At 48.4% G+C, this 11504-nt stretch overlaps 1 protein-coding gene across 2 annotated transcripts; it reads right to left on the reverse strand.

Moving 5' to 3' along the window:
• Window positions 1-325: 325 nt before the first annotated feature.
• On the reverse strand, window positions 326-11083 carry LOC142063034 (uncharacterized). 2 transcript variants are annotated; one of them, XM_075106315.1, is made up of 10 exons: window positions 10992-11083; window positions 10595-10854; window positions 9048-9161; window positions 5734-7419; window positions 5049-5148; window positions 4219-4367; window positions 3934-4046; window positions 3117-3206; window positions 2105-2227; window positions 326-1743 (listed from the first exon to the last, which is right to left on the reverse strand). In XM_075106315.1, the coding sequence occupies exons 4-10, from the start codon at window positions 7193-7195 to the stop codon at window positions 1549-1551; spliced, it is 2232 nt and encodes a 743-aa protein (XP_074962416.1). In that variant the 5' UTR covers window positions 7196-7419; window positions 9048-9161; window positions 10595-10854; window positions 10992-11083; the 3' UTR covers window positions 326-1548. The 2 variants fall into 2 exon arrangements, with proteins under 2 accessions (XP_074962416.1, XP_074962415.1); XM_075106314.1 differs by lacking the exons at window positions 10595-10854; window positions 10992-11083 and adding an exon at window positions 9920-10579.
• Window positions 11084-11504: the final 421 nt, after the last annotated feature.

The raw sequence follows: 11504 nt of genomic DNA on the forward strand, positions 1-11504 counted from the left end.
TTAACGCCTCTTACCACACTCCCTCAGATTTCAGTGTTTGTGGGGTTTTTCTACTGACTTAAGGAGCGAAATTCAGCCCTGGTGTTTATGAGCTCATTAGCACTCCTCTGCAAAGGGAGCTGGCACCAGGGGGGTGATGTTAAGAGTTTTCTTCTCATTCCCTCCTCTTCCCCACCCTGGAAAGCGATGCAGTCTGATTCCCCCGTTAGGCCCTCCGTGCATGGCCAGGAACCCCGACATGCTGAAATCCATAACCCTTTGCCCCGCAAGGTTTTTGCTAGGTACTTGCCGCAGATGATGGTGGAGTCCTGCGTGACACATGACTGGTTATCGAAAATATTTTATTGCTTTCTATAAATCAGTTTGAATAAACTCCAAAGAGATACAGTAAGTAGACCAGCAAAAATATTTAACAACCTTGATTACCCGGCATTTTCTTTCTCTACAGGAAGAGAGCCAGTTCGGTAAGAACAAGCTGAGAAGACCTGGTTTTGCCATAGTTCACAGAGGTTGAGCTCCTCTGGCTGCACAGCATTTATGCTTAAGTTCCAGTAGAACTTCAGGTGAAATCAATGAAACAATTCATTGGTTTCAGCTGGAGTTTGATCAGCACCTTGCACCTGAGTCAGGTAAGAATAAGATCAACAGTTTTCAGAGGCTAAACGAGCCACTAACTGCACAGCCATGCAGTCTTTGACAAGGAAAACTCACATTGGTCTGAAACTTCACCTCCTCCCGGTCAGCAGCTACTGCTCTGCACTAAACTCTGGAGGAAACATACCATGAGATGTGTACAGTTATGCTATGAGGCGAGAGAGCGGCTTCTAGTGTCCGCAAACGCCGTGCAGACTCCTGAAAGTCATACTCCGCATAAGGTAACATGGGAAGGGCAGGTCTTCCACGATGCTCCAGCACTCCTAAGGAGGTAGCGTTGGAGTCATCAAAACAGTGATTCCACCCTCACGCTGACTGTGAAACACAGAAAATGGCATCTCAGATAATGGCATTTGGATTTAGTGTTGGGTTCTGTGATCTCCGTTTTGAGAAGACGCATGAGAAGACAGCCCCAGCTCCCGAGGCCGTGCTTTGCCTCACCTGTTTTAGAAAGTCCACCGTACTCGCCAGCACGGCACCTGAATACGTCTTCCCTTCTCCCCCTCCCACTTCAAGTTTCACGCAGTGTTTTTCCCCCAACATGTAATTATGAAACACGTCACGTTACTCTGCACCAAACCAAAGGTATAAACACCCAGTGAAAGGGAAAAAGCTCTGTTGCTCTGGGGCCAGCCTGGCACTGATATAACATTTTCTTTGGTCGTGCCTGATCTTCAGTGAAAGCTGCCAGTCTCCGTAAGCGAAAATTTTACTTCTGGGTGACTGTGGTTTGTACGTCAGCTCTGCGCGGGGATATTTGAGCAGTATCCACAGGAAGATGAATAAGTCACCCCTGCAGCTGGGAAGCCTCTCCCATTCCCCAATCTGACCTATATGTCATTTTCCAGCGAACACCTTCCTAGTAAGCACGTAACTGCTTGACCTGCACGGGAGTCAGAAGCGAGTGTGATTCTCGCAGGCATCATCGGGGGACTGCTCTGGCGCTGTCTCTTCCGAGGCAGCCGTGCCCACGCCGTTGTGCACAGCGTGGCCATGATTCAGATATTCTTCCTGGCCTTTTGTGGTGTTAGTGCCGCTCTTAGGAACCAATCTGTGTTTCTTCTGCACCTGCTCCAGTATCTGCAGCACCTGGAATTAGCAAACACAGCTGTGAGTGGGTTAATAATCAGGGGAAAGCACTAATTTCTTCTCCAGCTATTGAAATAACGCCCTGTTCTCTTTCAAGCTACGTGTCTGGGCTCAGCCTTCGGTTTACACTAAGCACTTCTGTCTGCTCAGAGGTCGCTGGAACAGGTGTAAATGAAAGGCCTGTCCCATGGAGATCCATCACCTCGGACCTCAGAGCTCTGTTTTTCTGCTCTTTCACACCACCCTATGATAACTCCTGCTATCACAGGTTTCTTCACCTCCTTATGGAACTAGGAAACCCCCAGTCTAAAACCCACTTGAGGGAGAAAGGGAGCAGAAGTAAAATCAAGATTAATTTTACCTGAGACTTGGGGATGATACCGACTCTGAAGAATCCTATGTTTCCACTGTCGATTTTGGTGCAGTCCACAACGGTGGAGGCAATGTTCTCTGGAGAGGGCCCATCACAGAGAACTGCATCTACCTGAAGAGCATCAGATGTTCACACCAAGTTCCCCTCGGGACTTGGGAAAAGAGAGGGCAGTTTCCACCTCTCAACAGCATGTAATTATTATCAAAGGCAACTCTGCTTCATCCTACCCCACTGTACTGACACTAAGGGCTGAATTTGGAATGAACGAACTTAATAAAAGCAAAGAGAGAGACCTCTGTGGGGTGTAGGCCAGCAGTAGAGCAAAGACAGGCTTACATCAGCTGAGGAGCTTTGAAGAAGTCCCATCCACAAAGCAAATGTGTAGAAAATTAGATTTTTGAGGAGTTAGAGGTGAAGATTTCTACCCCCTTTCATTTAAAACTGCCCTCACATATGCTGCCATGAATATGCAAAATGTAGTACACTCAGGATTTAACAGTGAAATGAAAGACAGACATTTGAATGGCCATGACCATCGTACTTATGAAAGTTCTAAAAGCCAGGAATATTTTACAGCCGTGGCACTGGTTTTAGACCAGCTTCAGCATTAGATGGGAGCCCTCTGTGTTCTGACAGCTCGACGCCAGCTGGAGCCCTGGTGCATTCAGGCATCAGTGGTTATATTACTTGTAAGCAAAGAAGCTTTTTTTTGTTGCTCGTATCATTCCCTGTTGGAAGATGAACTAGCTCACGTTGCCAAGCCATAGCTATAATGTATAAATCAGAAGGATTTTGGTTTCCCTCCAAGTTCTGTATTTTACAATGTTCTTTCACTACGACACCAACATGAGGAGTGTCCACGAGATTTGTTTAATGAAATGTTTTCCCAAATTCTTGATGTCACCTGTTGATTTGCCTACTGGAAACAAAGTGGTTGCGTTCTTCCATCCCCACATCTCTTGGGACCAGCCGGAATGAAAAAACATAGAGCCTCAATTACCTTATCTCCCAGCTTGGCATAGACTTGGTTGTGGTGTGTTGTGTCTGCCTCTCCTGTCGGGTTTGCTGACGTGACCACAATGGGGCCAACCTGGTGGCAGAAAAATGAGAATAAAAGCTCTGAGCAGGCTTTGCGGTGTAAAACAGATGACTTGGGCTCTGAAGTTCACTCGTGAGTCTCTGTGACTCTAAAGAGAACTCAGTGTGACTCACCCAGGTAGAGACACCTACTTCGTAGGAAACAACAGTCCCACCAAATCTGTGTACGAGTCACTAACACCCAGCTGAACTGGGGTTTACTGATGATCAGGAAAGAACATTTTGTTTTCCAGCAACAGCAATTGCCAAACCCCTACAATGTCTGTCCGAGAAATGAGTAGAGCATGCAGGGTATCACGGTTCCTCTGGCCACATTCTGGACCTCTGAAGTTATTCTGGCTTCAGATAAGCCCCTGCTTACAACAAAAGTGTTCTATGTAGGAAATTGGAGAAAGTGTCTGTTAAAGACATCTTTTCTGGCTTTCTGACATGGTGGTTATTCTTCTACCCTCTTTTCTGCAACAAAATCAGCCACCAGCTGCCGGCATACCCCACCCCTTCTTAATGATTTTCTTCTTGCGGGAGTTACTCATTTTAGCACTTTTCACTCCCCAAACCTGTCTGAACATGCTAGGATCCAGCCCCTCACTACCCTTCTCCCCTCCAGCAGGCCAGAGGACCTGGGTGCCAGTGACTGACACCAAGCCTGCTCCCTAGACAGGGGGATGGCAAGGTCTGGTCACCCGTGCTGCTGGGGTGAGTGTGCTCTGGCCACTCACCAGGTCGATGAGGTGTGTGGTGACAGAGCAGTCGGGGATGCGGATGGCAATGCTCTGAGGGGTACCGACATATTTAGCAGAGTCCTTCATTCCCAGGAAGTCCACCCATCCACCTGCACAAGGAAGAGTCGCACGGCACTTACGGACGTACATCAGCCCGAACACAATGATCTTACCAGATATATCACCACGGAGCACGTTGCGTTGCAGGGATGCGTGACTTAAAAGCTGGAGTTTCAAAGCCAAAGCTCTCCAGAGAGCTTGGAAGCAACAGCATTTCCTCACCTCTGGGAACCACCAAGCTAATAGGAGATGGCCAGGCAGCCTCCATGAAGTCCCAGAGGAGGGGAGTGAACAAATGCTTTGCAGGTTCCAGTTGCTTTAGGCTAGAAATCCAGAGTGACATGGGGCGATCCTGAGCCTGGCGCTTGGAGCTGGAAAGGAGGCAAGAAAAATGAGCCTGGGAGTAGGACAGGGATTTATTTTCCACCTGAAAAGGAAATTGTGTTGGTGAGGCCTAGAGTTAACACAAGGCATGTAGGCTCTGTCCCAGGTCACCAGTCTGCAGTAAAAGTAGAACTGCTCAACAGACGACCTGACAGGAAAGGACATTAATGACTATTCCCAACCAGGAATGTCTACTCCAAATCAAAGTTTTAGCTTCTTGTATAGGGATGGGTAGAAGTCCCAGCTGCCCAAATTCTGAGGAAACGCCACCAATAAGAGAGGACCTGGCTGCTTACAAAAGTACAGCTGGAGGCATTTGTTAAACATGAGAAGGGTTTTGATTGTGACAATATGTACCTACAAACATGTACAATAATCCCCTGCCTCATTTGCCACTTCTTTGGGTTTCCCTTGTGTTATCCAAGCTACCCGGCTCCATCACCTGCCAGAGCCTTCAGTATCCTAGAAGACAGTTCCAGCTCAACTGTCTCCTTTCCTCATTCAGATCTTCTCCCCCAGGCTCAGCAACTTGTTCCCATGGAGGCTAAGCTGTGTCTCATCGCTCTCGATGGTTGCTGCAGCCAGTACTCAGCAGCAGCTATAAGCCCTAGAGGCTTCTTTAGTCTAGCCAAGGAAGCCCTCACTGGGGCAGAAAGACAAATACTTACTGGTGAGCTTTCTCCACAGCATCAGGCCGATTACAGGCTGCCACAAGCACATACACAGTATCTGTGGGGATGCCGCACGTCCCTCCATTCTTAAGGATATCTGTTGGCATGTGAACAGGGCAGAATCCCTTGAGTGACTAGAAGTGAGGGGTTGTAATTCATGGAAGAGCTGTCACAGACAGCCAATTTGGTGCTCTCATCTCCTTTTCCCAACTAACAAAGCATTTCCTCTGACAGTGCATTTTCTAGCATTCATCCAAGAGGAGCTCTGGCATTTAGGGGAGCTCTGGGCCACGTTCACCAGGGCCAGAAGTCATTCAGCCCTGTGGAGAGAGCAAGCACCATGCATTTGCCCTGCCTTCTCTGTACAAAGCTTTCAGAGGTAGCACCAGCCTGGAGGATTCATGTATCTCAGACTGGATGAGCAGACTGGGGTGCGATACAGGAGAGACAGCAGCAAATTCACTGCTAAGGCCAGCTCCCATCAGGGAATTGCTCCTATTTCCCCCATAGTGTATTTAGCTTCTAATGACTCTTGTAACTTGGCCCACCTCATCAAAATGTCATCAGATTGTCATGGTTTCCACACCTGGATTGGAAAATTGTTCTTTTAATAGTGTTCTGCTACAAAACCTCGCAGAATTTACCCTCCACCCCCACATTATGCCCTATGTATTTCCCTTACCTGCAATTCTCTTGACTGAGGAAGCTTTCCTGGCAGGCAGGTGAAGGCACTTGGTCGTTCCTCCCCCCATGCCACTAAGCTGCACAATGGGCCTACCCATCGGTAAGCAGGAACCCACAAAGATGCTGTTGAAAAGGGCAGACAGGAAGCAGTAAAAGCTGACCAGACCAAAGATGAGAGTGGCAGCAATGTCATAGCCAGCTGGAAGAGCATGGATGGCATCCAGCAAGAAGCTGACAGCGATGAGCAAGAAAGTGAGGGAGTAAAAGAACCAGGCAAGGTTTAAGAAGAGTGTGCAGAAGACAATGAAGACATTGAAGAGCATGAAAGCAATGATGCCTACTGCTGCGTGGAAGCTTCTGGTAGTGCCATAGAGGCCACCGTATCTTGTCAAGCCCCAGATGATCCACATGACAGCATAGAGAATGAAGGCGCTGCTCTCCAGGGTTTTACCCCGGGCAAAGGCCACAGAGCCACTTAGAAGCTTAAGGATCCCACCAGCTATCACTACCCATGGAATTACAACAGTGGCCAGTGGAGCCTGGGGGTCCCCTGTCATTGTTATAGCAAAAGAAGCGAGGACACTGCATGCATAGCCAAGTACTTCTGCATCTGCATACTTGGAATACCCTAGGTAGGGAGCGTGAAGGTCTGCCCCCTCGCGAAGCTTCACAAAACTGCTGCGCGCAAGTAGGGCCTTGACAGCACCCTTCCCTGTTGGGATCTTGGCAGTTGCTTTCACATTGTACAGGTGAATTAGAGTCATCAAGGCTGAGGCCACAAAGATGGCCACATCCACGCCTTGGGGTCCACCTTCAAAAAATCCCTTGGGACGGCAAGCTAATGCAATGCAGTAGGCCACATAAAACAGCAAATACAGGCCATCCACTGGGCTTTTAAGAGCGAGAAAAAGAGCCAAGACAGCAAAAAGAATTGCGAAAACCACCAGAAATGGAGTAGGGAAAGATGGCTCCTCTGGTTGCCAGATTGGGTACAGAAGGCAATAGCCTCCAGCAAACTTCAGGATGGAAGTGAAACCAAAGAACGTAGCCATTAGTACATCCATCGCACGGTATGATAAAATGCAGATGCCAGTCTGGTAGATCCCGGCTGCCCACAGCCAGGGTACCTGACCGACAAAGAGCTTGCCAGTGACGCCCAGGAGCCTACAGCCAAAGACACTGGCAGACAGCATGTTCAGGGTCAGACCGGTGACTGCAAAATGGTTCATGCTGCTGCTGGTGGATTGGATCTGTTCCTGGGTCTTTTTCTGGGCCAGATCTGTGCCAGGGAGGGCAATTTTCTCTTTGGTTAGGAAATAGAGAATCCTTCCCAAAGCAAAATAACCACCCACCAAGCAGACAATCATGTAATTGCAAGCTACAGCAGAGGAACCGAAAGCTGTGCTGTAATGCATGGCAACCTCGTGGGCACTGGCAAGTGAGACAGCAGAAGCGATCATAGCCAGGACGACCTCTCTGCAAAGGAAGCCCACCACTGCCACAATGAGTAGTGCCAAAGTGAACGTGACCAGGCCAGGCACCAAGGCATTGCGGAAATCACCAGTGTTGTTCAAAACTCCTTGCCCTCCCAGGATGAAGACCACTCCATAGCCACACCAGAACACTGAGATGGTCAGGCAGAGAGACAAATATAGGGAGGCATTTCTTAGGCTTCTCCGAATTCCTGTGGAACAAATTATAGTGGAGACAGAACTGTGATTTCAAGACAGTAAGTTACGGAAAGCAGTAGTTAGGACAGGCAGCTGTGCTATAGGCACATGGTGTGTAGGAAGCGTGATCACTCTGCTTCCACATGGAGCTGCACAGGTCCTGCATGATGCCAGACAGAGCTATCATGAGTTTGGGCAGGTCTGTACCATGCCCCGTTACGCTGTGTAGACATGACCATCTCCATCCATGTTGTATTCCCTCAGTACAACACTTGAGTTCATCAGAGTGCCTAACATGAGCTCAAAATACTTGAGTTCCTTCAACTCGGTACGGCACCAGGCCTGCCACGCAGTTTGCCCTACTGAAGTTGAGGCTCAGCAAGCCATTGTCTTATCTCCCTCATGATGCCTACAAGACTCAGTAACAAGACCATAATATATTAATGCAAGTTAAGTCCTGACACCTTTGGGGTTGCCTGGTGGTTTGTTTTGTTCCTGCTGTAAGCTGTCAGGTCCAATGTTTGAACCGCAAGTGCCACACAGCCTGCTGCATCCCCATAAATAATCGGGCCTTCTCAGAAGACAGAAGCATAGGAATTACAAAACTCATTCCTTCTCCAGAACCACCCTGTTCAGTATCCTGGTCCCCCAAATGACAAAGACCTTGATTTAAAATACTTCATATTGAGTGGAATCCACCTACTACCCCAAAAAAATATCACAAAGTACCTTATTTTTACTGCTGTGCTTTCTCACCTCATGATGTGAGGATACTGATCAGCACAGATAGACCTGAAAGCTCCCTTCCAAGCTGGAGCTTTGTAATGGACCTAGACTTCATTTCTTCCTCAAACTGGTACAGCTTTGTGAGCCAGACTCCAGTTGGGAAGGGAAGCAAGAACTCTGCTGAATGAGTCCCCAAGCTACAGAGGACTGTAATCACACAGGTATGCATCTCTTGGAACAAGGGAGCACAGAAATTCCAGCCTTTGTTAGGAGGCTGTTGATTCCCACCAACAGTGAAACACCACCTGTCCATTCCAATGGTCCCACCAGTACAGCCGCTTCCAAGTGCTTTCTACTAATGCTGTGTGCCACCTCTGACTGAGAGAAGAGGCGGACCTATGTTTTATGGGTTAAAATATGCAGTGCCTCTCCCAGTCTGTCTGCTTTGTAGAGGAAAAAATGCCACCATCAAATCTTGGATTTTCATGTCCTCATCGTGGCGAGTTAAGGAGGAACAACTCAGCATTCATTCTAAAGAGTGTGGACTTTGCAATAGCCAGCGATTTTTTCTCTCAGATAAGTAGATCTCTTGGCATTTACACATTGACATGCCATTTCAATCCATGGATGCCTAAAGCACTCTCAGAAAGCCTGGGAACCATTTTTAGAGAAATCATGTATTCAGTCTGTTAAAACTCTCAGAGATCCTAGTAAAGCATTTGTTCAAAACCAACATTGATTTCTTTGGTCGTCGATATAGGAAAACTCTGCTGTGCTGCCATACTCCTCTAGGAGAATGAATCAGTGGTCTGGCAAGGCTGCCACGGTTTGTACAAACCTGTTGGCAAAGCAGAGCAAATACATGCGAAGCTATAGGAGGGGGAGGCCTTGAAGCTGGCTGTCCTCTGAGTCTTACCTGCATACGCCAGGAGAGACGATAAAATCAACAGGAGGACTCCCAAAGCCGTGCTGGGGATCAGAGGCGCTGCTCTGGGTAAGCTGTAGAAATGCACTGCCAGTAAGAGTGATCCTGCGTGTGACAAGGGAGGTGTTAAAAAAGAAAGAGCTTGTAAACTTTGCCCAAAAAAACCCAGGAGAGAACCGGAGTGGCAAGAGCAGGGAATAGAGAAAAAAATAGCAGTACAAGATCTGAAAATAATGAAATCTAAGGAGCCGGGGGGGGCATGTTCTAACTTGGTTTGTGTCCAAGGTCTCACCTCTTTCTGGCTGCCTAGTTTTAAGAAACTTGAACTTAATAATGTTTGAAAGTGCTCCCCCGTTGTCAGATAAAGGTAAAAATTGGCTCTCCAACTACACAAAAGGCAGGCGGATGCAGGCACACCCTACAGATGATCACATAAGCCTTGTGACTCCAGAAAACCAGCCTAAAAATGAAAAGGGGCAGCACTCGGAGAGACGAAACACAAAGAAGGAGCAAGTGAAAGGGAGTGAACACAGAAAAGAGAGCTGCAGGGAAAACAGCTAGAAAAGGAAAAGAGAGGAAAGTGCATCCAAATAAAGACCATCTATGAAAATGACTACCAAAAAATGTTGATTTGCTTCCCACCCAGGATGGATCGAGTACAAAAGTTCAGGCCAGCACTTTAAAGCCAAGACAAATATTTTTTTGGCTGCTGAAACAGGCACAGGGATCTCTGGATCTAAAAGCTGTACCCAGGCAGAGAAGACTCAGAATAAACAGACTCTTTAGCCCCCTTTGAAAAGGGGGTTGTCCGTGAAAGCTAGTCCCAACCCCATCTTCCCATGCCAAGAAGACTTGATCCCTACCTGCGGAAATGCCCAAGAGCCCTATGGAGGAATGCAGTGACTCAGCTTTTCTGTCTGCCATCGCAGAGTCCGCTAAGACCCAGATGCGGGCTGAAATGCTGCCTCTCTTTCCTCCTTAGCTCTTTATAACCAAAGCAACTCCACTGGCCTGTGTTCCTCCCTGCTCTCCACCCCTTTTCCCTACAAACATCTTCTGTTAGTGTTCCCTTCTGCATGCGGGAGGAAATGCAAACGAGTTCCTTGCTGCAATAAATTTCAGTCTGTGAGTCAGCATGGACTGCTAGTAGCTCCCTCCAGGGGCCTGTTAATTTTACTGTTGATTAACCCTTGTTAAAAAAGACACTTGAAAAATAACGCTGAGGGTTTATTACTATTACTGCCTTTTTGCTACTGCCAGCAAGGAAATTGCACTGGTTAAAATTAAGGTTTTTAAAAGAATCCATCTTGCTGGAGCAAACAAGTACTTTGCAAGCCCAGGAGGTCCTTGGGGACCAGTAATTTCTCCTAACACTGGCCATGGTCCTGCTGTTTGTCCCCGTCACAGCTATGAATGCCTGGCACCGCTGTGCTCTGCTGGGCAAACCCAGGGCAGACTCAGTGCCATTCCCTTAAAGGTGACTTCTGCCCACGTGCCAGTCCACATCTAGCTAATCCAGCCTCTCTGCACGTACTCACGGGGAACTGCTCCTCAGTGGTCTCCATGAGTGAGGTGTCAATGCAAGCACGCGTCCTGGAGACCATCGGTGAGAGGGTAAATCCAGAGGAGCCTTGCTGGCTTTCCAGGAGAACTGCCTGGGCAGTGAGTGAGCATCTGCTGTTGCCATGATCGCTGCTGTATCCCAAAGGCGATGTGAAGGACCTATTCACAGCTTCCCACTGCTTCCCATGGAGAATATGAGATCAGGGCATACAGGTGTTTACCAATGGAGGAGAGGCTGCAGAAAGCGGTGGACACTGGCCTCAGGATCATCTTGGGTCACACGTCAAGTGGGAATTAGGCAGAGAACTGTGCTGTGAGAGCGAACAGAGCCTTGATGGAAAACAGGGGTGACGCTTGCCTGCACTTACGTACCTTCCTCCATCGTTTTGTTTGTGTGCAACGGGCCAGCGTAGGGCCTATTCCTCCGAAGGACTCAGCTCCCGTTCCCATCGGCCCCAGCTAAAGCGAATTCCACTCAGCCTCTGACAAGATAAAAGATGCAGAACAGTGTGAAGAGCTTCGCACTAATATTACTGGGCTGGTCAAGGATGACTCCGCAGAGGCCCTACAGTAGCAAGCTGTGAGGTTCCTCTTGGCAGCCCCTGCTCTATGTTCTCCCATAAGTCATGCTCCACAGCCAGGGCTGGAGGACCGAAAAGCTGTTGGAAATGGGACTTAGAGCTGCACAGACTGGAGCTCAAAGACAGGCCTCCAGGATCATCCAAGGGGCATTAGATCTGTAGCAGCATCCAGAACAACTGCAGATTGTCAGGGCCCACAGATGATGTCAAAGGACGCTCCTCCTGCCCTCTGAGCCAGCTGGAGCATGACGGCATGCTTCCATCGTGCAGCTGGATCCCTACAATGGCTCCCAAACTTCCCTGG

This window comes from Phalacrocorax aristotelis, chromosome 11 (assembly GCF_949628215.1).
Source record: "Phalacrocorax aristotelis chromosome 11, bGulAri2.1, whole genome shotgun sequence".
In the NCBI taxonomy this organism is placed as follows: domain Eukaryota; kingdom Metazoa; phylum Chordata; class Aves; order Suliformes; family Phalacrocoracidae; genus Phalacrocorax; species Phalacrocorax aristotelis.